The sequence below is a fragment of the Crinia signifera genome, chromosome 4 (genome assembly GCF_055691185.1).
Source record: "Crinia signifera chromosome 4, ASM5569118v1, whole genome shotgun sequence".
NCBI classification, from domain to species: domain Eukaryota; kingdom Metazoa; phylum Chordata; class Amphibia; order Anura; family Myobatrachidae; genus Crinia; species Crinia signifera.
Window position 1 is genome coordinate 126,995,923 of NC_139220.1, and position 27,849 is coordinate 127,023,771.

Consider the following 27,849-nt stretch of genomic DNA (forward strand, 5'->3'; position numbering starts at 1 on the left):
TTTCTGACATTGGAAAATCCACACTTGGATTGAATAGTTTAAATGTAAATTCTTCTGAAATATGTCGAGATAATAACCCCCTTGCTTTTATCAAAGTACTTTGCATGCAACTCTGTTTCAAGGTATTTTATTCCTTTTCTGAAAATAAAAAACCTTTTTAATGTGGCTTCTAAGACTTAACACTTATTTGTTATGTAATGTATAGAATGTTAAATAACTTCAGCTTTATGTAGGGCCATGGTCCGATGACTGCTTGTCTGTCAGATACCACTTGTTCCCGTGAGATGCCTCACATTTCATTCTAAAGCGGTCGTATAATCTCAATGAATAGCGCAGAAATGTAATAGTGATACGTGTGTGTGTGTATATGTATGTATGTGTATATGTGTGTGTGTGTGTATATATGTATGTATGTGTATATATATATATATATATATATATATATATATATATATATATATATATATATATATATATATATATATATATATATATATATATATATATTTCTCTCTATCCATGAATCCGCACACACAACCAATCTGTGCCAAAGGTGGGTTGCTTCACTAAGATCACACAGTGTGTCACATTTAGGTATATAGAATTTATTGGCCTGAACTATAAAGTTCAGTTTTAGTTCCAAACAGAGGGCGCTTGCCAGATCAAAATAAATATGGTCAGTCGATGTTTCGGACCACGTGGCCCTTTGTCAAGACATGCAGCATGGTGAAAATTGGCAAAGTGAGCCATGCCTTGGGCACCCCCTAAATGCATGAATCCATTGGCACAAAACAAATCATCTGTGTGACTAAACTATGGTGGCCAGCACATATCCTAACCATACCCACATAGAGAATGAGCTGAACTCTATCAACTAGTTATTCAAACTCGCATGTGTAGATCACGGCATATGCCATGCAGCTCAGCCGCCATGCCGGTCTGTCAGCTTGTATTTCAGAACCAACATGGCCGTGCGTTCCAACTGCTGGAAGTGACGTGGCTATCTCTTCCAGATGGCCAGAAATGTAGCTGCTGGAACGCATCCAGCCATGATGGTCACCAGCTGACCCCAGCACCTAGTAAATACAAGCTTTTGTGTTCAAAATACTTGTATATTTATAATATATATCAATACTGCAGTTTCTGATGGCATTGAAGGCAGTTTCCGAGAAAACAGATCCGACTTTAAAACAAATCTGATCTGTTTTGTTGGAAATGGCTGCGAATTGTCAAATTTACAGCCATTTTTGCCAGTTCTTGGACTTTCTTGGACAGTCAGAACATTGAATTCCAACTGTTGAGTTTCTGTCAAAAGAAATTAAAAAGCCCTGGGATTCTGACTGTTGGGACGTTCCGACAGTCTGAATCCGAGATTGAATTATATCTCATAATGTAAAATTTGTTTATCACTTGTAAGATCCAGCTCTGCGGTAGGTACTGTAGTTTGACAGCAAATCAGTGTGTAACTTTCGATGGGGGAAAGGTAGGGCTCGGTGTGTGAGAGTCCTGGGACATTAAATACCACTGCAGTACTTCTTTTCCGTGTCCACCTGATTCTATCCTATCCAAAGACTAAGAATTATGGGCCTTATTCTAGTTCACTCTTTCTGACAAATTCCTTCATAGATGGACAAAACCATGTGCACTGCAGGGGGGCAAATGTAAAATGTGCAGATATAATTAGATTTGGGTGAGTTATTTTGTTTCTCTGCAGGGTAAATACTGGCTGCTTTATTTTTACACTGCAATATTGAGCTCACTTTGAAGTAAAACCCCACCTTAATCTAATTCTCTCTGCACAAGTTACATCTGCCCCACCTGCAGTGCACATGGTTTTGACAGAAAGAGTGAACTAGAATAAGGCCCTAAATCTCGGGGATATTGTTTGTGAATTTTTTTTCTCTCTGTGAAGCAATGTCAAAGTTGATGCCTTTTGTTAAGTTGTATACTTTAAACCCCATTAGGTTTGTTCTATTTTTATAGCGCTGACTATTAGATAATTTTAATATTTTGGGGGGGAAAAAGACTGATAAAGAACTGAACTAAGGTTTTAACTCTTGACTGCCAATAGTGTATTTACATGATTGTTGGGTGAGCTTTGTCCTTTAGGGTCCAGGGAAGTGGCCAGTGGTTTTAGCCATCAAACCTCTGTTAATAGTATTTAACTCTTTTGCTACTGGGCCTATTTTGACTGCTGGTTACATCCAATATCCATATTCATAATTAACGCAGTAATCGCACAAACTAGACTAGTGTTCATTCTAGCACTCTGCACCTGATTAGTGAGGGCATATGTTAATATTTAAAGGCAACATTTTAGATAAGATGTAACTGTAGTGATATATAGCTCCGTTGGTACGGACAGCCGGTGTCACAAACAATTGAATTTTCTCTACATAACTAGTTTGCTTATTTATCTTCACACTGGAAAGACCATTTATTCACACCGGAATAGGCCATGTATTTAAAATTGTCCACAAGGAATCTCAATAAGGCATAATTTTAGTAGCAGTTTCTGCATATGTGTTCTTCACTGCACTTAATGCTTTCTTTATGGTTCTATTGCCTGGTGAAACCTAATAATAAGTGGGGTTCCTAGTTTAAAAGAGGGGACTCCTCTTTAAAATGAGTAGGCCGTCCTGGGATTGTGGTGTATTGGGCAATTTATCTAATCCCATAATCTGCCGTATTTAGCAGTATTTCTTCAGTGTAGGCTTATCACAGGTCAAATAAGAGTCCTTTTGATTTTGAGTGAGTTGACCCCGATTTAAAGGAATATAGTGGTTTGCTGTCAGTGTGCACTGCTGACATGTATGCATGGCCTATTTGTTTACTATCTGCTATTTTAGTGGTCTCCTTCTAATTCTCTTGCAAACTGCTTTAGCAATAGTGTCACCTGCTGGCTGTAGATAAATGGCACAGGGTATAAATAGAATTTTTTATATGGTTGGTTGTCATGTAAAACAATGTGCATGGGGTTGTAACCTTTAATCAGGAAAAAATGTCTAGATTTTCCTTAAACTTGTGGTTGACATCTTGTCTGTCTACATCCCATCACATATGGCTCTTCTCTGTGCTGACCATAGGGCAGATTTATTAAGCAAGGTGAAGTAATAAAGTGGCTGTTTATCATCGGTTAATCAGCCCATAACTGTCATTTTCAACCGTGGCCTGTAACTTGACAGTTAGGAGCTGATTGCCAAGTGATAAAGTGCCAGACACTTTATTACTACCCCAAGCTTAATAATCATAATCCGTGTTCCTGGGAGCTGCAGTCCCCAGAAGCCAGCTCTAATGGTGCACTTCAAATCTTCTACATACTGGATCAGTAAGATAGCCGGTTACAGTTGTAACCATTTATTGCATTTAGACTTAATGTGTTCTACTATACAATAGGCTATAAACCTAGTTCAAAATATTGCTTTACTAGGTGGCCTGTATTAAAATTTTGCATGTGAATATGCCAAAAGGCTAAAAACAAACACCGCAATGTGCAATTCTAAATTAACAAATGGTCAGAAGTGGGTCTAATCTTTGAAATGCTACCTTATTTATCGATTTTTGGTTAAGTATGAACGAAGAAAAAGGGATCATCACCAAAAATCACCTTCCACAAATAATGTATATGATGATTGCAGGGTTTGAAATTGTGTTTTTTTTTTTTTTTTTTTTTAAGTTAATGTTTTAATGCAAAACTGTTTTTCTCCTTCATCCTCTGGGGACACTGAAGTACTACGCTGGGGATAGTGTGGTGTTATGGAGGAGTTGGCACTTTAAGAACTTGAAGTGTGGTGTGGCTCCTCCCCCTCTATCCCCCCCTCAGACTCCAGTCTTAGTTTAGTGCCCGGAGGAGTAGGATCCCTGGGCAAGAGGCTCCCGCAGGGGTCTCTGGTTGTCCGTTTTTTGTTTTTTATAGAAGTGTGCAGGCAGCCTGAGTGTTAGACTGGCTGCCTGCAGTGTGTATAAAGCTCTCTGGGAGGTCAGAGCGGCACTGCGTGCGGTGCACGCTGCTGACCTCAGCCGCCTGCACTCTAGGTGTGGGGAAGCAGCCACAGCCGCTCGCGGCTTGTGTTACTGCTTCGTTGGCTAGTCACCCGCCGGAGAGATCAGGACTGGGGCGCTGGGCGCCGGGTGACTGCTGGATCAGAGTCACGCGCTGGTCCAGCTGAGGGGCAGACTGTGTCTCAGCGCCGCTGTCCTCAGCGCGCGCTGGGACGGAGGAAGGAGGAGGCGTGTCATGGGCGTCTCCTCCAGGTTAAAAATCCTCAGTGCGGCAAACGCTGCCTTCCTAAAGCCCACGCTGCCTTCCTCTGTTTGTTGTGCCTCTTCAGAGCCCTTCTGCTTCAGGACAGCAAAGCGTTTTTCATCCCAGACTGGACAGACTGTGTCACTGCGCTGGGTGAGTGAAGGGGTTCTCCTTTTTAGGAGTCCCCGCTTGGAGTATTCAGGTGGGCTAATTCGGGGAAGGTGAGCTCCTCTCCCCCTATTGTATTTCCTTCTTTTACACTGCTGGGTTTACACTGCTATCTGTGTGGCTGTGTTAGAGTGTGCTGAGTGAAGAAAGTGTTTGTATTGGATTGCATTATGGCAACAAAAGCTTCTGGCTCTAAGGCTTCTCAGAAGCTGTTCACCTGCACTCAGTGTAATCAGCAATTTACACAACATGTGAAAGGTGTGTCACTGTGTAAGGATTGCTATAAAGGAGGGGCTGTTCAACAGCAAGCTGCTCTCCTTAATGCTGAAGGGGTTACAAGTGTGTTAGCTACCTTAGCTTCTGAGCTGGCAGCGTCTCGTAGGGACAGGGAGATTTTACATTCTCATCTGTCTACTATGTCTTCTGCTGAGCCTTCATGGGCCAGAGAGTTGATTAGGTCAGTGGATTCGCTGGTACAATCCACCGTTATGCCTACACAGTCCAGCGCCCCCCCTCCACCTAAAAAGAGGGGTGCTCCTTTGGTTTTGAGGATTGATACCTCTGATGAGGAGGAAGTTAACCCTCTAGAGGAGGGGGAGTGTCAGGTGTTGGATGATACCTTTGCACCTGTGGATGAAGAGCAGGGTGTTCAGGATGAGGCTCAAGGTTTAGAGGCCTTGATTCAGGCTATTAAGGTGACTCTTAATGTTGCTGAGCAAGAACCTCCTGCTCCGGTTTCTATTTTTGGCCGTCCTGTTAAAGCTGCGGTAACTTTTCCTGAGTCCATAGAGTTGGAGAAGCCTCTGTTGGACATTTGGAAAGTGCCTGAGAAAAAGTTTCAGTTATCCAGGCGCTTTAAGGCGTCTTACCCTTTTGCCCCGGAAGCCAGGGCGAAATGGGAGAACCCGCCGTTAGCGGACGCTTCCGTCTCTAAGCTTTCAAAGAAGGCAGCGCTTCCCATTCCGGGAGCGGTGGCCCTGAAGGAGGCGCCAGATAGGCGTTTGGAGGCGGGGCTTAAGCACATCTTTTCTACGGCTGGGGTCTCTTTGCGTCCTATTTTTGTTATCTCCTGGGTCAGCAGGGCCATGGAGAAATGGGCAGAGGATTTGTCCAGGGGCTTGGAGGAGCAGAGGCCTCCTGAGGAGTTAGCTCAGTTGGCTGATCAAATGCGGGAATCCGCGGCATATATTGGAGAGGCGGCCAGGGATTCGGCTTCACTGGTGGCAAGGATCTCGGCTCTGTCTATTACAGCCAGACGGTCTTTATGGCTTAAGTCTTGGCAGGCGGAGGCGGATATAAAAAAAGCAGTGGAAGCTCTTCCCTTTACGGGGGATGTTCTTTTTGGCCCAGAGCTGGATAGATTAATTGCTCAGGCGACAGGGGGTAAATCTACCTTCCTCCCTTCCTCAGCGCCTCCTCCGAAAAAACCTTACCAGGGTCCGGCTTTTCGCTCCTTTCGAGGGGCCCCGAAATTTAGAGGTAAGTCCAGAGGTTCCTTTACCTCGGGCCGTGGTAGAGGTAGAGGCTTTGGCGCCGCCACCTCCGCCGCGAACCCTGGCTCCCGGCGTGCAGACGCCAAGCAGCCAGAAAAGCCCGCGGCATGACGCCCTCCCCTCCTACCTGGGGGATCCCAGAGTAGGAGCGCGGCTTCTGGATTTCCGGCAGGTCTGGGAAGAATCCTGCAAGGACAAGTGGGTTCTCTCAGTCGTGTCTCGGGGATACAAACTAGAGTTTGCCGGTTCTCCTCCTCAACAGTTTTTTACGATGGGTCTTCCGCATGCGGAAAAAGACTCCCAGTTACTACTCCAAGCAGTTCAGCGGTTGTTATCAGCCGGCGTGGTAATGCATGTCCCAACCGATCAACGCAAAGAGGGGTTTTATTCTCCTCTTTTCCTGGTTCCAAAACCAGACGGGTCGGTAAGGCCGATCTTAAAGTTAAAGAAGCTGAACGAGTACATTATGTACCACAGATTCAAAATGGAGTCGCTTCGCTCAGTGGTGGCAGGTCTGGAACCGGGGGAATATTTGGCATCCTTGGACGTCAAGGATGCCTATCTACATATTCCCATTTACGACTTACACCAGAGGTTCCTTCGGTTCGCAATCAAGGACCAACATTTTCAATTTCGGGCTCTGCCCTTTGGCCTGTCATCGGCGCCTCGCCTTTTCACCAAGGTAATGGCAGTCATGGTTGCCTTTCTCCACACACTAGGAGTCAAGATTGTTCCGTATCTGGACGATTTGTTGATAAAAGCCGGATCCAGGAGTCAGCTGGAACAGGCTCTTCACGTGACTTGTCAGACCTTGATTCGGCATGGCTGGATTCTAAACTATGGCAAATCCCAGATGGTACCTTCCCAAAGGATTTTGTTTCTTGGACTGATTCTGGACACAGAAGTACAGCGGGTCTTCCTTCCCTTGGAGAAAATTGCCTCGATTCAGGACTTGGTGAAGCAGGTGCTTCGTCCTCGGAGGGTGTCGGTGCACCTTTGCATTCGGTTGCTTGGCAAGATGGTCGCCTCCTTCGAGGCTCTGCCTTTCGGCCGTTTCCACTCCAGGACTTTTCAACTCGATCTGTTGAGACAGTGGTCGGGTTCGCATGTCCACATGCACAGGACGGTAATTCTTTCACCCTGCAGTCGGCTGTCCCTTCACTGGTGGCTTCACACGGCCAATCTGTTGGAGGGGCGTCGGTTCGGAGTCTGGGAGTGGACTATCATCACGACGGATGCCAGCCTGAGGGGCTGGGGGGCGGTTGTGATGGGACGTCACTTTCAGGGCCGTTGGTCTCCGCAGGAATCAAGGCTGCCGATAAATATTCTGGAGATTCGGGCTATCCGTCTGGCTCTTCTCAAGGCGGACCTGTTCATCAGAGGGAAGCCGATCCGAATTCAGTCGGACAATGCCACGGCTGTGGCATATATCAACAGACAGGGTGGAACGCGCAGTCGGGCAGCTATGCAGGAGGTACGCCCGATCCTTCAATGGGCGGAGAGGAATTCTCTGGCCTTCTCGGCGGTGTTCATTCCAGGGGTGGACAATTGGGAAGCGGACTACTTAAGTCGCCAGGATGTGCACCCAGGGGAGTGGGCACTGCATCCGGAGGTGTTTGGCCAGATTGTCAATCGTTGGGGGTTACCTCAGATAGACATGATGGCATCCAAACGGAATTGCAAGGTGGCTCAGTATTGTTCCAGGTCACGAGATCCGGAGGCAGTGGCGACGGATGCTCTGACCGCAGAGTGGAATTACCATCTAATCTATGTGTTCCCTCCGTTACCCTTGATTCAGTTAGTACTCAAACGGATCAAGCGCGAGAAGGCAACGGTGATTTTCATAGCTCCAAATTGGCCTCGTCGGCCTTGGTTTGCCGATCTTCAGGGGCTCCTGATAGATCAACCCTGGCTACTGCCTCAAAGAGAGGATCTATTGCAACAGGGACCATTCGTCTACCAAGAATTAAGGCAGCTGCGTTTGACGGCGTGGCTGTTGAGGCCGAGCTGCTGAGTAGGCGTGGGGTACTTAAAGAGGTCATTCCCACAATGATGAGAGCCAGGAAGGAGGTTACTTCCCGGCATTATTACAGGATTTGGAAGGCTTATGTGTCGTGGTGTGAACGACACAAGTGCCCTACAGCTGTTTTTTCTTTGTCCCGATTGTTGAGGTTTCTGCAATCAGGGTTTGAGGCGGGCCTTCGTTTAGGGTCCCTTAAGGTCCAGGTGTCCGCCTTGTCGGTTTTCTTTCATAGGCGATTAGCCTTGATGCCGGAAATACAAACATTTTTGAATGGGGTTCTAAGGCTGCAGCCTCCGGTAAAACCTCCGGAAGAACCTTGGGATCTTCCTTTGGTGCTGGACTATCTCAAGTCGGAGGTGTTTGAGCCTTTAGAATCTATTGATTTACGTTTACTTACCTGGAAGACGGTGATCTTACTGGCTTTGGCATCGGCTAGACGAGTGTCTGACCTCAGTGCTCTCTCATGTCGTTCTCCGTATTTGGTGTTCCACTCAGATAGGGCGGAACTCCGGACTAGATTGGATTACTTGCCAAAGGTGGTGACGGCTTATCATCTTAATCAGCCAATCGTGGTTCCGGCCTTAACAGGAGAGTTCGCTTCACTGGATGTGGTCAGAACTTTGCAGGTTTATGTGGACAGAACCAAGGATCTCAGGAAGTCGGATTCTCTGTTTGTCCTATACTGTTCCGCAAAACGTGGTTGGCCGGCTACCAAGCAAACTTTGGCCAGGTGGATTTGTCTAACCATTAAACAAGCTTATGTTCAGGCCTCCCGGCCTCCGCCTACTAGAGTTTCGGCTCATTCCACCCGTTCGGTGGGACCTTCTTGGGCAGCGGCCAGGGGGGTGTCTCTTTCTCAGGTATGTAGGGCAGCCACTTGGTCTGGGCCCAATACCTTTATTAAGTTTTATAGGTTTGACATCTTCGCGGCATCCTCTACTAGGTTTGGCCGCGCGGTGCTTCAGGATGCCCAGCGCCTTCCCGCCCGTGGGGATGGCTTTGGGACGTCCCCAGCGTAGTACTTCAGTGTCCCCAGAGGATGAAGGAGAAAATAGGAATTTGGTACTCACCGATAATTCCCTTTCTCCGAATCCGAAGGGGACACTGAGCGCCCTCCCGGCACTGGTCTTCTGGTAAGGGAGGGGTTTTTACAGGTCGCATGTGGCCAGGTTGTGTTGCATGCGATGGTCTGTATGTAAGTTCTTTTGACTTATTTTTGTTTCGGTGTCTTGTTTTCATTCTCTCTCTCTCTCTGTCAGAGGTTTCCTGGTCTCTTTTCTCCTCTCGGGCACAGTAACTAAGACTGGAGTCTGAGGGGGGGATAGAGGGGGAGGAGCCACACCACACTTCAAGTTCTTAAAGTGCCAACTCCTCCATAACACCACACTATCCCCAGCGTAGTACTTCAGTGTCCCCTTCGGATTCGGAGAAAGGGAATTATCGGTGAGTACCAAATTCCTATTTTAATGCTTATACTAATTCTGTGAAACATTATTAGGTGTTAAGGTGCCCATACACTAGTAAGATTTATCTGCAGATCTGGCTGGTTGGAACAAAAACATGGTAATGGATGAGTGACCGTTTGTTGGTTTACCAGCATTTCCAAGCAAATGGTCAACTGTCATTTGCTCTCATCCATAACCATGTTTTTGTTCCAGCCAGACAGATCTGCAGATAAATCTGCTTGTGTATGGCCACTTTTTTTATTTTTTTATTTCTATTTTATCTAAAGCAGGACTGGCCACATTTTCCACATCACCTAGCTGGTGCACAGCTGTAGTCATTACTAACTAACATATTCAAGCATGCTGCATTCATTCCTACTATAGATCCACAGGTTCCCTGAAACACATGAACACATGTTGGTAGATCTTGGGGACAGGTTTGGCCACTCCTAATCTAAATATATGTGTATATTTAATATACATTTCAGAAAATAAGTACATTCAGAGATAGCTTTAACTGAAAATGAGAAAGTTTATGTTGAGCATTAGTCCTACTTACTACTTGAAATTAAATATGAACAGTAATATGAAATAGAGAATGCAAAAACGCTTACCAGAAAAAAACACACACCGTTAAGTATTTGCACTGGGCATGCCACTGGCATTAACATTTTGAATAAAAAAAAAAAAACACTAGTTTGTTGTATAAAAACTTTGTTGTATAAAAAAAATGGTCCCCCAGCTTCCTCTGCGTCCATGGCAGCCTTCAAAATTTTCTTTAGTGGTACCAGGAGTGCATTGCGCGAGTTTACAGGTGCACTGGGGACGTCACAGGCGCACCCACGCAATGCACTCCTGGGACCGCTGAAGATTACGAAGAAGCTCCTGAAGGCCGCCATGAACATATGGGGGTCTAGGGAAGTATGGAAAAAAAAAGGGTCAGAAAGGGGAGAAAAATCAGAAAAAAAACCCACAGTTTTTGGATTATTTCGGATCTCCGGATACAGGAGACTACCTGTACACCCAAACACTCAATAAAAACTTACTCCTCAATCGTGTCCTTGCATACCTTAGTATATCATGTCTTCAGGATTTCTGCGTGATAAAATGAAATATATAGGAAAAATAATGGAACAAAGTACTATATCTGTATAAGATCTAAGAAATCCCGAAAACGTGCACTGTAGGGAACGTGTATGGGGGAACACTGCTAAAACCATTTGGGGAAGTTTAACCCCTTCAGTGGTGAGGTTTTTTTTTTAGGTAGCGCTCCCCACTAGGTGAGGTTTTTTAAGGCGGAGCACTCCCTTAAAAAACCCACCACTGTCTCCCGGTGCCGGGTAGCGCTGCTGAGCACTATATCAGCCGCTGCTCGTTCCTGCCCCCGGCAACCCGGTGTGACATTACAGGGTCGTGTTGCACACAGCCGGGGAGGAGGCGCTAAGCAGTGGAGACAGCGGCAATCCCGAGAATTTTCCAGGCTTGCCAGTCAGGGCACTGAAGCAATGCCTGGAAAATTGTCGGTAATGTCAGGAAAGGGTTAATTGTTTATGCAAGCCCCATCTCCCATCTAAAGAGATTGGGGAGAAAAGCTTTTTTCCCCCCCAGCATGTTAAGTGTTAGCTGTGGCTGTATTAAAACGCTTATCCCAACCTGAGTGCTGGGCGCAATGCTGTAAGTGCCATTTGGGTACAGAAAATTGAATTGCTCCTGGCAGTGTGAGAGCCACCCGGGATAAAACCTTAATTCCCCCCATTCTCATAGTCTCATATTAAGTTGCTCTCTGTGTCAGATGGTTTGCTATCTAGATTGTCAAGAAGTACATGTAGTCTATCTTGTGTTGCTGTATAATATTTGAAATATAGACTGGAGTTCAACTAATATGATTTTCCATGTTCAGCCAAGTCCTCCTCTTTGTGGATAAATGTTCGTAACAATACGAGGCAGCCACTTTATTATAGCCTGGACTTGTGAAGTAATTTTTGTTTTTATTAGATATGGTGATGACTGTGTGACTACATAACCAAGCCTGATATGCAGACTGTGTTGGTGGGGTACACAGTTTGTGTGTAATATAAGAATACACATATGCCTGCTATTATATTATCATCAGAGCCTGTCAGTGAGTTCATACCTTTTTGTACAACTTTACAAAAAAAGTTCCAGATTGTTGTGTGGAAAAGGGACTAATCTTATCTTCTGGTTAAAAGAAATAAATGTTTCAATACGGTGTTAAGCGGCAGACCAATTGGAAAATGTTCATATGGACAGAAGTATTTTAGATACATTTTAGTACACCACCAAAAACGTAGTAATATGAAAGCATTGTTAAATTATTAATTTTTATTTGTATCCCAATAACAGGACATGCTATTATTCCCACCAGACATGTACCAATTCTCTGTTTACAGAACATGAAACATTCTCCCTCAATGGTCATTCCTTCACTACTACAGATGCCTTCACTATTTCCATTGCAATCTTAATGGTTCAGTATGCAATGTATGGCTTATTACACCATGACAGGGAATTCAATTGTCTGCGAAGTTTAGCATCCAAAAAACACTGTATTGAATCGAAAATATTGGAGAAAAATAAGCGAAACCAACGAAAGATAAAATAATAAAACCCACTTTAAATAGGTGAAAATTATCGATGACAGAAAAATAGCGAAAAATTTAATAATTTAGATAAAAACACATTTAACGGAGAACATTGAATACTGCCCACAGTGTTTTGCACCTTAATAAAATTAGGATCTCTAATGTATAGTGAGATGTCATAATTTCCCTACTGTTAAATACTGAAGCTATCAGGGGTTAATTCAGTATAAAACCTCTTGGACAGATCTTGGACCTCTTGGTTAGATCTCACAAATTATGATCATTGTTTTGTGAGTAAATGCGCCCAAACACTAGCAGTGTATCTGGATGCTTCCATGATACCCTGACGGTCACGCTGGGTGATTGGGGATATTTAACATGTCTAAAAACACTGATCCCCGCCATATCCCATTGGGGACTGCAGAAACAGGATGTTAAACATGTTGCATTTCCCCAATCAATGGCTGCCGAATGGAGGGTAAATACACCCCCGGGATGGTTGTATGGGCCACCTAAACTAATTTAATTGGACCACCGAGAGTGGCAATGCAGCTGAGCATGGAAAATATCCCGGCATACCACCGAAGAGGTTAAAGTATTACTTAATGTTATACTAAAGTATGAACCTATTAGGGCATGTGACTTGACACTTCACATCCCCTGGTCATATTCTGTCACATTGGACAGCAAAGGCTGATGTATGCATGTGTGTACTGTAAATATACATTTGGAAGCAGGTGGTCTGAAAAACGAGCAATAAAAAACAAAGTACTTCTGACAAAATGCCAAATGTACAGTCTTTGCTTGCCTAAAAAAAAATCATTTGTGGACCATGTAAAAATCTCTTCTGAATGGAAACCAAGCAATGTTCTATGCTAGATGTTAGGATGTTTTCTACATGAAGAATATTATTACTCTGATGTCTCAGTCCTTCTGTGAAACATCCTGTGCAGAGTATAGTTTCTGGCTCCATGTCAGCAGGTGGTGTTGATAAGTCTTCATATTGTCAAGATAAAATATTATTTTCTGTAAGGCAGAATGCATTGTTCAGCTAAAGAAATGTTTCCCAAAGGTGAATTTCATTTTTTAAAAATATTGCAACGATAGAATAAAGGTTTAGAATGCAGTGAATTCTGTGTCCTGGGCATTGCCTGACCTCAATACAATTGAGATTATTTTGGCAGAAAGCTACATCCTCTCTAAAAACCAGTCCAGCAACCAACAGAGAGCAGATTGAAGCTTTCACCGCTTCATTTAAACAGATTTTTACCATCGATCTGCAGTAACAACAGTTTGTGCCACAGCTATGAAGGCGAAAAGGGTGGCCAATACAATATTTAGAGGGGTAGTTATCAGAGCTCGATTAAAGATAAAATTGTGGGAAATACTGTAAATAAAGCTTCTGTGTTATGTGTTAGAGTCCAGGGCTGGGCAACACCGGCCCTCCAGATGTTAATGAACTACACATCCCAGGATGCTTTGCATTAGTTTTGCTATGTGGCCATGCTGAAATTGATGCAAGGCATGCTGGGATGTGTAGTTCATCAACATCTGGAGGGCCGGTGTTGCCCAGCCCTGTTAGACTGTTTGAAAGAGTTGGTACTTCAACTTACAATTTTAACTCCAAGTTTTTTTTATACCCCACTAGTATCCCACTTTAATATGTGCTAGCAAAAATTGAATTTGAATAAATAGAATAGCAGAAACATGAGATCCATGTGAAAACATATAATATGACTTCATTTCATAATTTGATATTTGTTGTGCAAAGAGAATCTAAACAATTATCAGAATCTTATAGTGTGTACACACAGGGCGATATGGCTTCCGATGTTGCTGATATAGTGAACATCGGAAGCCATATCGCATGCAGATTGCATGCTTTTTTAGGGCTTGCGAGCCCGATGCACCCAAAGGGCCCCATACAGCAGCAATTAACTGTGACAATTTTCAGATATGGCGATGATTGCCACAACTAATTTTAGATGTGTGGGCTCCCCCTTTTGGCAATCCCAATCAAAATCGCCAATCGATTGCTTAATCAGGTTTTTAAACATGTTTAATAATCTGGTATTATCTGCAGATCTTTTTTCTATGTGTGGGCATTCCCAATTCGTCGTCTTCATCTATTTACATTATGAGCAGCAATCGATTGGGCAATTTCCAGATATGAAGATGCAATCTTTAGATGGAAAAATCTGCCGATCACTGAAATAAATCTGTAATGTGTGGGATAGATTGTAAAATCCATTTATCTGGCCAAAAAATCCCTGGATCTGGAAATCCATTAATTGTGATTGCTGATGTATGGGGCCCATTAGGTCCTCTTCTTTTCTCAATCTATACCTCCTCTCTTGGCAAACTCATCAGCTCTTTGGGATTTCAGTATCATTTATATGCGGATGATACTCAAATCTATCAACCCCAGAGTTGTCGCCAGTGGTTTTGGTCCCTGAATGCATCTCTGCCATCTCATCTTGGATGTCTTCTCGCCACCTAAAACTCAATTTTTCCAAACACTGAACTGTCCTTTGTTCCCCACATTCAATCTGTCACCAAATCATGTTACATGCATCTAAAAAACATATCCAAAATACGGCCTTATCTCACACAAGACACTACTAAATCTCTTATCCATGCACTCATTATATCCCATTGATTATTGCAATAGTCTCCTAACTGGTCTTACCAAGAACAAACTCTCACCACTACAATCCATTCAAAATGCTGTTGCTAGGCTGATCTTCCTAGCAAGACGCTCATCGTCTGCTGATTCGCTCTGCCAGTCCCTCCATTGGTTACCTGTGTTTTACCGTATTCAATATCTGCATCTCTTCTGCACGGATCACCAGCTCCCATTCTTTATTACAGGACTTTTATCGGGCTGCACCCACCCTATGGAATTCTCTTCCATGCACAATAAAACTCTCCAATAGCCTCCAAACTTTAAAGCATTCCCTGAAAACTCACCTCTTCAGGCAAGCCTATCATATTTAAGTTCCATGTGCATAACCCTCTGAGGCACTTATGTATTATATAGCTTCCCTTCTGGACTTACAAGCTATGCTATTACTGGTGCCTGTCCTTGTGTTTCCCTCCTATATCCCTATAGATTGTAAGTGTGCAGCAGGGCTCTCCTACCTCCAAGTCTGTCTGTGTTACCCAGTTTGTTATATCGCTGTTTACAATTGTAAAGCGCAACGGAATCTGCTGCGCTATATAAGAAACTGTAAATATATAAACAAACCTTGCACAGAAACAAAATTTCCATCTGCAGCAGCAGGGTGCTGGCATGCGGGCACCATACTGCGTTATGCATGGCCCTCAATGATCCGCTCCCTTCTCTGTAGATGCACCGACAATAGAGTGAGTTGTTAAAGACCTGCGGAAGCGTGCATGTGCAGTTGTTGGGTGCATACACAATGGGAGATTTAATGAGCAATATCGCTCAGAAAGGCTAAAATGAGCAATATCACTGATTTTTATTGCACCGTGTGCAGGGGTTTAAAACCTGTCTGACCTTTTCTTATTCAATCAGAACATGCCTTCTCTACAATGGTGTTTAAAAGGCAGTCTCTCGATTTTTTTATTATTTTTGTTTACTTTTTTTCTTTTTTTTAACTTTCCCCTCAATTACACTAAACATTTTTTATTTGATTTTTTTTTTTATGATCGCTTTGACATCCATAATCATTGCTGGAAACTCCCCAACAGTTCAGCTTTGTAATTTTTCCATTCTGTAAAATCTCTTGTATTAAAGATTAACTGAAGCATCCGGCACTTAAACATTTTGCACATTCCACGTTGTTCTGGCCAGGTGACTCCAAAGGTAGCCTTATCTTGATTTAGGTTAATATTCAGGTTCAAGGCTCAGAGCTGCTACATGTAAATGATTGATCTGGAAGCAGAGAATTCAGTTAATTGTATTTCATGGAATAATGCGTGTTAAATTCATGACATGGATGCATTTGTGTCAGGACTCTTTAAACGGCTGCTATTTCCAAAGTTCTTTATTTTTTTTTTTTTTATCTGTCAAACTGACCAATGTTATAGATAATCACTATTGGCAACTTAAAGCCCCATATAGGAATTTCGACTTCCAATTTTTTTTCTTTTTATTACTTAATGTTAAAAATAAATCATGCATGTTGATGATTATCATCATCATTGTTTATTTATATGGCGCCACAAAGGTTCTGCAGCACCTGACAATAGATGAGCAAAAAAAAGAAAATAGTGATTTACAGTACAAATGCAAATTGGAACAAGGACATGGTAAATACAATTGCAGTAGCAGACACTGATGCTATTTTAACAGTGGCAGAGGTATACAGTATTCTTAGAAAAGTACACGGAGAGGGCCCTGCTCATGAGAGCTTACAGTCTAAAGGGAAGGGGGGCAGACTGACTGGGATTACACAGCAGGGGTAGAAGGGAGTAAGGTTAGGAAGAGAATTGGTTAGATTTAATAAAGAAGTGCATCTTGAGAGCCCGTTCTAAGCTAGGCGCTTTCAAACACTTGTTAATGGCCTTTATAATGCATATCAAATTCCATTTCTAAAAAGTGAGATCATTTTTTTTTTTTAAATAATAATTGTGCAAGAAATTCTCTCTCAATTCTTCCTTTTTACTTTCATCTGCTATGGCCTCATTTCCCAGAGGAGTATGAGGAAGTGCTGTAACTAGTTCATTGGAAGTTAGGGGCAGAAAACTGATTGCATAGTTTAAAATATAGGTAGGCGGTTCCTTCAATGGTAGTTTGCCCCTTTATCCAACAATTGAATTACCCCCATAGTGTAGACATTTGGAGGAAATTAGGTTAGGAGCTGATACAGTGCTCTTGCTGGGTGACCTGGAAAATGTGATGTGTGGGGTCCTGAGGAGTAAATTTGAGAACCATTGCTGTAGAGCGAGATTAGAGAATTAGGAAGTATAGCTAAAGCTAGGTGACGGAGGTCTCTGTTTTCATGATTAGGTGTAAGAAAATGTTACCAAATGGGGTCTTATTTAGACTTTGTAGTATATATCAATAATGTGTTTTGCATGGGGAGGAGGTACTGGTGGGCATGGTGTTGTAGGTTGTTTTGGAGGGGGTTGTATATGACTAATTTGATATTAAGACATTTAGGGGGGTATTCAATGTTGGTCAAGCTCCCACAGCCATCTCCCAAAGGGGGAGATGGCTGCGGGGCCCTATTCAATGCTATCTTCCCCGACAGCATTGAAAAGGGGTTCTCGGCACAACAAGTTTTTTGGGGGGAATAATTCGGAAAATGGATCTCTGGATTCTCAACCTGTAATTCTTTCCACTACGGGTTGCATATACAAAGCAGTGATAAGGGAGAAGTGAACCATAAGAGAAGTGGCCCATGGTAACCAATCAGCTGCTCTGTATAATTTTTATATTATGCAAATTATAGATGTTACATCAGTGCTGATTGGTTGCAATGGGGCACTTCTCCTCTGGCTCACTTCTCCTCCCTTATCACTGCTTTATACATGTAACCCATAGTGGAAAGAAATCAGACAGAGTTTAGAGAGCAGCGTTGTGAAACTAAATGGTTATTTCCTAACAACAAATCAGCACTGGGTTTCAAATTAACCATTTCAGATTGTAATAACCTCTGGTGTATTAATACCTTGGGTGTGAAGTAATGCGACATACACAAAGCAATTGTAGCCCTACTTCTGAGCGATCTGACAGCAGTCCTGCACTTCGCCATCGCCAGACCATATTTATACTGCATGCAGTATAAATCTAGACATCGCCAGTGTTCTCTCACCAGAAAAGACTGGCCGTGGCAGATAGCGCAGCACACATTGCTAATCACTGTGTGATCTATGCTGAGTGGTCTGTGCCAAGCAGCATCGCTTACCATGGAGGCTGTCACTTCGTGTGTATGAGTCATTCTGTTTAAAACCTTAAGCTGAAAGACACCTATTCTGCTCAAACTCCTTGTCTCTTCAGTAGGCGAAAGTGTGGTATAGATGGGGCATTCTTTCTAAGCTGCTAATCTTATAGAATGGTGTATTCACAACAATCTGCTCTCCTGAAGAGAGTTTGGCTATCCTGAAGTATTGGGACATTCTTGTAGAATACCTTTCCAAATGGTCTCTGCCTTTGACCTGACCTTCTAGAGTTTTACGGGTTATGCTAACTATATTTTTCTTAAATTGTAAGCTTTTTTTTTTTCTTGTTCAGACCTGTGAACTGTTTACATATTTTGTGTATGTGGGTCATGCTGCTAAATAGTCCTTGGTTACATAGCTTACTGCTATTGATGATGTGATTTTGTCATGAGTTTATTTGCTCGGTTTTATTATGACCATTCCTCAGTTTATAGATGTATTAAGATAAATTATTATACTCATATGCATTTACTCACAATGCTATCCTAACCTTTGAACATTCTGCTACTGCAGTTCGCTACTAGTTGACTGCATAGCTTTTTATCTCAATTTAATATTTCCCTAGACTAGTGGTTAATGGAGTTTGTGCTTTACTTGATCTGTCTTCATACAGTTGTTTTTTTTTTTGGTTTGTGTTCTCCATCCACTTAGGAATTTGCTATGGTTACCTAATGGTATAATGGGCTTTTCTTTAATTTAAGCAAACCAAAACCTAGCCACTAACCACTTGTAAAAGGCCTAATCATTACAATTGAAGTGTCTTTAAGTTTGTGAAAATGTACAGAAGTGGAAGCAGGCACTCTAGAGTCCTGTCCCAAAACACACCTGAACAGGAAAGTGTATTCCTCTAATGAAGTGAACCAAAAGTATTTTTGTTCATTTTCTCAGATATATTAATGCCTCAATAAATAAAAAAAATAATGAATCCGCAGTGATCGTGAAAAAAAAGGGTCCCTGGGAACCTTTACTTCTAAAAATTGGGGTCCTACCTGAGCCTTTTCAGGGTCCCAATGGAGTGAAGGTTAATCATCTAAAAACTTAAACATTTAAGGCCAATATGAAGCTTTTGCCTGGGCTATACATTGTATTGTCATCTATAGCAGTGTTCCACACATACTGCACACACACATACAGTACTTGCGCACACATAAATAGAACAACACACCACACACACAGCTCACCAGTAATACATACATACATACATACATACATACATACATACATACATACATACATACATACATACATAGCCCACCATACACCATTAACAAAATGAATGCAGCCCAATGAATAGCTATAGCCCCCACATCCCCTCCCTGCCAGGACCCCGGAGACACACTGACCACCTATGCAATGCGGCAGTTGTCGCTGCACGCTCTGGGGCTGTGTGATGCGCTGCAGCTCCATCTACATTCAGGCAGTGTTAGCTGCCGGGACCTCAAAACAGTGGCTGCAATGTTACTATCATGCTGGGTATGTCCACCCCCCCCCCCCCCCCCCCCCTCCCCAGCAGTGTACATACATACCCAGCATGATGATAACATTGCAGCCACTGCAGTGCGCAGTACTCACCGAGTCACACAAGGCTGGTCTCCTCCTCGTGTGCTTGACTGCCCGGCGCCCTGGTGGCCCTGCAAGATCCATAACCTCCCCGGCCAGAACCTAAAGTGCGCGCTGGTTGGGCCGGAGTGCGTCCCAGGGGACGCAAGCATATTTGAGAAATGCATCCCTAGTGTTCAATAACGGCTACAGCGCCTATTTGCGAACCCTGATCCTACAACAATAAAAGTTCTCAAATCAAGTGATCCCTTCATGGTGTTAAGATACAACTTAAAAGGTTTACCTTTTTTATATAGGAAATAAAAAATTTTATTTTTTACACAACATTTATTTGAATCTATATAACAAATTGGCAGATGCTGGCATTTTTAGTGGATATTTTGCATATCTCTCACAGATGTTGGTACTCAGGTTTTACAAAGGTATACACTATTACCACAAATACGTGTTACTTTTTTTTAATAGTAAGTAAATAATCATGGTGATGTTTGATTACTTTTGTACTGCAAACATAATAAACACAAGAAACAATCAATTTTTTTTAACAGAACATAATCATAATGTCCATAATGTAAGTTGAGTCCTCAATCACATAATTTTTTCCCCTTATATGAGTGCTTTATCTTGCCTACAAAGGCTGTTTTCCAGACTTTCGAGCTAGATTGTCTAAGTTTTGCTCCTTGCGGCCTACATGGTGTTTTGCTACAAGAGGCATGTATTCTGTGTGTTTGAGTAACTCACCAGAATTTAAAATTATTAGTTGCTGCTCTACCACTAAAGATGGACTACAAAGACCTAACTGAAATCCTTGTTTAGTCTTCAGTCTCAAAAACTTGTATGCTTCATCAGTGTGACAAATGCCCAAATCTGGAAGCACTTCAGAAAATAAAACTTTCATATTTGTGTTTTTAATCCGTGGCTTTGAGGACCTATTTGATTCGAGGCAGTGGGTCCACACTGACAGTCAGTTTGTTACAATCACTAGTACTGTGGAACAAAATTCCATGAAGTTATTTGTAGCGCTATATACAGAAAAGTCGCTGCGCCTGGTGAAGGATGCCATTTTGCTCAAAAACAGAAGATATTAGATTACTAGATTTTGCAAAAAATTCCATGTCAGGGTGTAAGTCAAGGATTCCTCTGTGGCACTTCACAAACACTCCATCTTTTGCTGTATATTTTAGGCAAGATGATTGTTGCATGAACTGTATGAGCCTGTGCGCTATAAGTGATACAAAAGACCATGTAGCCATAACTGTGCATGCCTTCATTAAGGTTGGCCATGACACTGCAGACTGTTGAAGGGACACGTACTTCTCACAGGTTTTGTTCTATTAGTAATGATGAGCCACAGATATATTGATTGTCATCAGATGGCAGGAACACCGCAAGAACACAGTTATTGTCACTATGACCAAAGTAAAAAAAGAAAGAAAGAAATGTAGATAAGTGATTTGTATACCAGCAGTGTAAGATAGCAGCTGGTACATTGGATAGTGAGGAGGAATGAGATTGTGCCTGTACACGTGATGAAACCAAATCAATCAACAAATGTGACATGAGTAACCCTCAGTGATACATTTGAAGGAGTACACACCCGGAGACTGTGTGCTAATTGGGGCGCACACAAATGTACGGGTGCTGCATCTCAGGTGAATTAACACAATCTTGTGGAATGTCTGTTACATGCAGCAGCGGCTCTTACTGTTTGGGAGGAGGGGGGCTGCCGCAATGTGTCCCCCCCCCCCCCTCCGCTGCCAACGCCACCGTGCTCCACTGCTGCTGGTCCCCTGCACGGGGCTAGCGCATGCGCAGTAACTTTATACATTCTGCACATGCGCTGGCCCAAGCCTCCGGGGGCTGCCTTTGCAGCAGCCCCCGGAGGCTTAAACGGGTTCCGGCGCATGCGCAGTATGGTCCGCGATACTGCGCATGCACAGAACCCATTTTGGGGGCTGCGCGCATTTGAACAGAGAGAGGTTTTCCTTGAGGGAGGGAACACCTCCCAATGGGATGGCTTGAGTGACTGGCAGTGACTTCCAATAGGAAGTCACTGCCAGTCACAGTGAAGCCAGTGCAGTCTCACAGACTTCATCTGGCTTCGCTTTAGGCAGAGACAGTGGCGGATTTTACCTGGGGGGGCTGCAGCCCTTAGGTAAAAACCACCACTGGTTACACATCATGTTGACTCGGATGCATTTTTTTCAGGTTATAGACAGGTTCTCAAACTCTGTGGTACATTTATTAAGCTCGGTGAAGTGATAGTCTGTTTTTTTATCACCAGCCAATCACCTGATACCTGTGAAGTTACAGGCTTTGTTTGAAAAATGACTGGTAGGAGTTGATTGGTCTGTGATAAAAACCAGACAGTTTATTACTTCAGTGAGCTTAATAAATCTACCCCTCTGTCCTCAAAACCACAGTCTGTGTTTTCTAGGTTACTCAGCAGGTGCACATTTACTCATTACTCACTGATGCATTATAAAGGTGGAGCCAAATATTCCACTTGTGATACTATTAGGAGACCGGTGAAACCTGCACTATGTGGGGTTATAAGGACTGCGTTTGAGAATCTGTGTGTGAGTATAGAGTAAAAGGATAAGTGGGTTTCTTGCTTAGTCTTTTCTCGGCAGAAACTGCAAAGAAATGTTAAGTGCTCTCTTTCTGGGTGGTGAATTTTCTGGCTACACGGCAGCAGTTTGAAGCACTATTCCATCTTTCTCCTGTTACTGTGCATGCCCCTTTTTTGTTCTTCAAGGGTTTAACAGGACCATAAATCGGCTTACCATTCTTACACATTCCTGAAACATTACATTACTCAAACTTCTCACAGCTAACTTCAGAATTGTCCCAGGAATCTACGGTAGTTCATAGTTTAACATTACAAGAGGGGGTCTCAAGCTCCTGCTTATGGCAGGATTAGAGTTAACATTGACGCATACTGTTAACGGTTTTAGAAACAGCAGACCTTTTATGTATACAACCTTTTTCTGTATTGCGTGTTTGTATAACTGGATGTACAGTACTGGGAATTACATTTGTATACGCATAATACAATTTTAAATATCCCATATCGACACCAATTATTTATTTGAGAAAAACCTTTCTCTACCACCGCAGACTATGCTCCTCTCCTCCTCCATTGTCCATCCTTTCCAGTGTAACAGCACCGAAGTGATTGGCAGAAAATTTCCAGTGTGCTGCTGCTCAGTCCCTGCAACAGTGATAAAGTAGTGAAACAACAGTAGCACAATCTCCACTAGTTCAAAATGGCCGGTTTCCATCCAATTAAGAGCATCCAGGACCAAATTGGCCAATTTTCCTCTGAGGCGAATTTCCATGGTCCTCGGATCGAAGGTGCAGATAGTCATGGCTGCTAGGAATATTTATTGTATTCTGCAGCCACCATGACTGGGATTGCATAAGATATATCGTATGCAGTCCAGCTGCCAGGCATGCGGTACCTCATGCCTAGTGGATGTGGGCCTAAATCTCCTGCAGAGAACCTTATTGGCACATATTATATGAGAATATAAGTGATATTTAGTCCTATTTTTAATTTTTTTTTTTTTTTTATATATATATAATAAAAAAAAAATCTATAAATCCTTAAACGTATTGTAACCCTTGTCAATGGCGGTGTATAGGTCCCCTTCTATAGGTTGCAGCAAGTCCTTAACGGAACTTATTTGTGAAATCAGTGTGTGCAGATTTGTGGTTACTATGATTGGGGTGAGAAATGTGATTTTAGTTATTTTCTTTTGTGTAAATGAAAGCTAAATGTTGAAATCTGTTTCTTACAGATACTATTAGTCAGCAGCAGCCGTTACCCAGATCAATGGATTGTACCAGGAGGAGGGATGGAGCCAGAGGAGGAGCCCGGTGGAGCTGCAGTGAGAGAGGTCTACGAAGAGGTAGAATAGCTGCATTTTACATATATTTATATCAGTGTGTTATGTACGCATGTGGCAGTTTTTGTTTTTTTTCCAATACATGTACTACGACCATAACAGGAAAACAAACTAAAAAAGTAATTGGCTATGCTGAGTTACTGCAATTCAGGACATGGAAGTCATATAAATGGTTCATTGACCCATATCACACTAATAAATGAATGGAAACATTACAGCAGTAATTCAGATCAAGATCTGTTTGTATTGCAGTTGGACAAGGACATATATACTCCTAGCCATTTCTATGCTGCGTTCTCCACCAGCATGACCTTGATTGTATTGCTCTGTTTTAACCTGCACTGTTTAACTTTCTATTCATTCAGTGAAGCAGCTGATAAGTCAGTTGTCTATTAACTTAAGAAAAGGTGACACATTGAGTGACTTGGCAAATGAGCTTCACAATTATTTTGAACAGTGTAAGGCCTTGTATATTTAATAATTAAGCTATGTAGGTATTGTACTTGCTGGTGATATACTGCTGGTAGGTTTGATATAATAAAAGGTCTCTGAGCCAATTGAAATATACTGCATCTAACAGTAGGAGTGCATGTTTCTCTGTGTGACCAGTAACTGGATGTTTAGGTAAAATATGCATTGCATGTGTCATGCACCGTTACTCTAGGTATTGTATTACTGCAGGTACTACGCATCTATTGCATGCGATTGCACTCAGCTAATTTTGTTTGGTTATCAACTATTAAGGCCCATACACACTAGAAGATTTTCATTTTAAAATACTTTGCCAAAAGCTCTGAAAGATATATCTTTCACTGAAGAAGTGCGTACACACTGAGCTATTGTCCCAAAGAGCAAGAGATTTTCAGGAGGTGAACGACTTTGCTTAAAATATTTCATATAAAAGGCTATGTATGGACTTGGTTTTGGTTTGCATGGTGGAGGGGAGGGAAGTGCCGCTGCCGCTCACCTGGCTCCATGGTGGTGGATGCGGCTGCCGCCTTGTCACTCCAGGGTGGGGTGGGGGCTGGAGTTCGGCTGCCGCAGGCGGCGCCGCTCACCCACTGCGTGGGAGGAGTGAAGGGGGTGGGGGAGACGCACCTGGTCCCAAGTGCCGCCCCCCATAGGCAGAGGCCTAAAGCTGCCTAGTGGTGGTGCCGGCCCTGCATGCACAGTGCCATGGGAAGTTGGCTAATGAATAATTATTGGTGGGCAGCTGGCTGTTTAATCATCATTGGTGCCAGTAATACATGCATTGCTGGCCTGTGCCAACAATGTATATATTACTGGCTAATTAATAATAATAATAATAATATCAATAGTCATTGGTGCCAGTAATCTATGCATTGCTGGCACAGGCCAGCATGTATATATTACTGGCTCAATAAAAAGTCATCAGTGGTGCCATTAGCAATGCATATATTACTGGCTTTAAACATAAACCATTGGTGGCCAGCAGTGCTCCGTTTTGAGCAGGGCATGTAGTCTGACGGAGGGAGACGAGTATGTTGTGTTGCTGGGCAGGGGAGCTGGGCCCCGTGTGGAGCCAGAGATGAACAGGGCGGTGCGGACCAGCAGGGTGAATAACAGGTGATGGGGCATGCGGGTGGCGGGGAGGCAGTGGGGCGGTCTGCCGGGCTGAAAGTGGCTAATCTTTCAGCCCGGCAGAGTACACACCCGGCGATGATGGATAAAAAACCATCCATCATCGCTACATCTGCTGGTGAAACCAGCAGATGAACCACCTTGCTAGCGATGATGCGGGAGCGCGCATCATGGCTACTTGGGCAGCGCTGTTTTGAGCGATTTTTCAGCTGAAAATCTGTAAGTGTGTATGGGCCTTTACTCGTGGCATTAATATAACTTTTATACTGCTATAAATCATACCTCAATAAATGGTGCTTTGGCATGTAAGTGCTTCAGTACATTTGTATGTTAATGTACCTATCTAGTTCTGTAAATTATAATTGATACAGGACTTCACAAAATGTCTAATGTATTTACAGTTCATTACAGGACTCTACAAATGTAATGGTATGTACACACGGTGAGATGTGCCATGCGATCCCCGATGCGATCGCATTGCACAACATGCATGCGATGGCATACAATTTTGACTATATAGTGCAGATCTGCACCATATAGTCAAGGCAGCCAAGACTTTCTGCCGTGCGATACGGGAGCACGCATCGGGATCGCAGGGGTTAAAACCCTTCTGATCTGCGTGCGATACCAATGCGATTCTGACTATATAGTCAGAATCGCAGGGTGATTGCAGGTGTGTGTACACACCATAAGACTGTAGAAGACAGGATTGCAACATTACTTTATTATTTTGGTTTAAAACAAAAAATAAAACTGCAATATTTAACTTTTACTGTTGGTTTGTAATCAAGTTGCAATAATGTTACAGTGCCCTCTAGTTATCACTTATTTTGTACAGCAGTGGCCATTTATTGACCCTGTGGTGATGTAAAAACCAGAAGTAAAAATACAATCTATTTAGTTTATTGCTGACCAAGCGTAACCCTTTGAGTGCCAAGTGAATTAGTCAATATATTTGTATTCATAATAATGACCTGTAATGTTTACCTTATATAGGAAATATCTTTTTTTTTTTATTTTTTAAACTATTTTATAAAAGACTTTTAACAAAATTCTATAACAAATGTGAGCAACATTTTTTTTTTTTTTTGCGGATATTTTGAGCAGCTAAGAAATTTTTTTGGTACTGAAAGGGTTAAAATATGCGACACTAGTGTTTTACTTTAACAATTCTGCAAAATAAGCTATATAATAAAGCCAGATATGTGTCTCCAAATGGGATTGTTTAGCAGATGGTCATCCCTTCACCTCAATATTCCTGTTTTAAACCGAATGGTTATGGCTGCAGAAAAAAAGCATTTTAGTATACTGCTCTTGCGCAGTTACATTTTTTTTATTTAATATGATTGTATGCTTAAAATTGATCAAACTGTACCCAAAAAAAAAGTATATCCGCCAATGTGTCTAAATCTTCATTGGGCATTCCTGACTGTCATGTTCTAGACCAGGGCTGTCAAACTTGCAGCCCCCCAGCTGTTACGGAACTACAGATCCCAGCATACCCTCCCACAGTGTTGACATTCCCTAATAGCTGAACTGCCAAGGAATGCCTCAGGTGTGTAGTTCCACAACAGCTGTGGGGCCGCATGTTGAGCACCCTGTAATCTAGTTGGATTAGTGTATGAACCATTTTTCAATAGCAGACCAATTGGGAGGTTTAGTAATGCAATAAGGATGTCTGGAGGTGCTGGGATGTGCCCACAGTTTTCTGTCCATTTTACAGAACTTATTTCTTTTTCTCCTCAGGCTGGAGTAAAGGGGAAATTGGGAAGACTTCTGGGAATTTTTGAGGTGAATGTTTGCTACTTTCACATTTATACTGCAATGGATGGTCCATTCATGCCTCAGAAACTGCAAATAAGTAGCCTGATATTATTTAGTCAGTTTAATCCTAAATATTTACTGCTGTCGTCACCTTTATTTAATATGCGCAATTATTCAATATATTTATATTATAACTTCACATTGCAGATACAGAATTACGTTGAAAACTCTGTCAATACTACTTGGAAGTCCATCTTTATTACTGTATCTGAATGAGTGAATAATTAAAAATGGCTGAATAACTATTAAAACTTAAATAATGGAAGTTGTATGTTTGTTTATTTCCCGTATTTAAGCAGAACCAAGATAGGAAGCACAGGACTTATGTGTATGTTCTCACGGTCACTGAAGTCCTGGAAGCCTGGGAAGATTCTGTGAACATCGGTAAGCACTTCTGTTAGTCTGATTAATGGTTCATATTTCTTATCCTTAGGCATCCTTGTTGTCACAGGGGTCGATATAAGTCAATGTAACGTGCCGTAGAGCTTTGCCACAATTTCACAGTAGGCTGTGCAGGGCAGGTTTTCCTGCACCTCTCTCTAGTAGTTGCGACTTGTGAGGCCAAACTTGAGCTGTTGACGTGATCTGCCATCAAATTCTTATTACAGGTTGAGTATCACTTATCTAAATATCCATTATACAAATCATTCTGAAAACCATAGTTTCCAAAATGTAGTACTTTTTTTTTTTTTGGTACTTATGTTAGTTGGGCGCCCACTATAGTTAGTACGCTCATACCCCCACTATCCATGTCGGCATGGAGTTAATTTTATATAGTGCCCAAAGCGTGGTGAGTGGACGCGGAAAACTAAGCAAATACTTAGTGGGCTCCCAACTAACATAAGTACCTTTTTTTTGCTAAAAAACCTACTGGGGACATGATCTGTAACTGGCACTAAATATGTGAATATGTGCAACAAAATTGCTTGGCATTCAAATTCAGTACCTGAGATAGTATATAAACTTTGTTTATTGTTTTTGATGTGTTTTATACAACATAAATGCAAGATACATCATTCAAATATAAACATATTCCAAAATTCAGAATAATCAGTTATCCAAAA

The 27,849-nt window shown here is 42.5% G+C and overlaps 1 protein-coding gene across 2 annotated transcripts in view; it reads left to right on the top strand.

The window, feature by feature from the left end:
- The window catches only part of NUDT4 (nudix hydrolase 4), a 47,942-nt gene that overhangs the window by 10,026 nt on the left and 10,067 nt on the right, over positions 1 to 27,849 (top strand). Inside the window, exons 2-4 of one of the 2 annotated variants that reach the window (XM_083182396.1) lie at positions 23,252 to 23,362; positions 26,708 to 26,752; positions 27,082 to 27,169. In XM_083182396.1, the coding sequence (XP_083038522.1) occupies positions 23,252 to 23,362; positions 26,708 to 26,752; positions 27,082 to 27,169 (244 nt within the window). The remainder of the gene's footprint in view (positions 1 to 23,251; positions 23,363 to 26,707; positions 26,753 to 27,081; positions 27,170 to 27,849) is intronic. The other variant, XM_083182397.1, reaches the window with a different exon arrangement.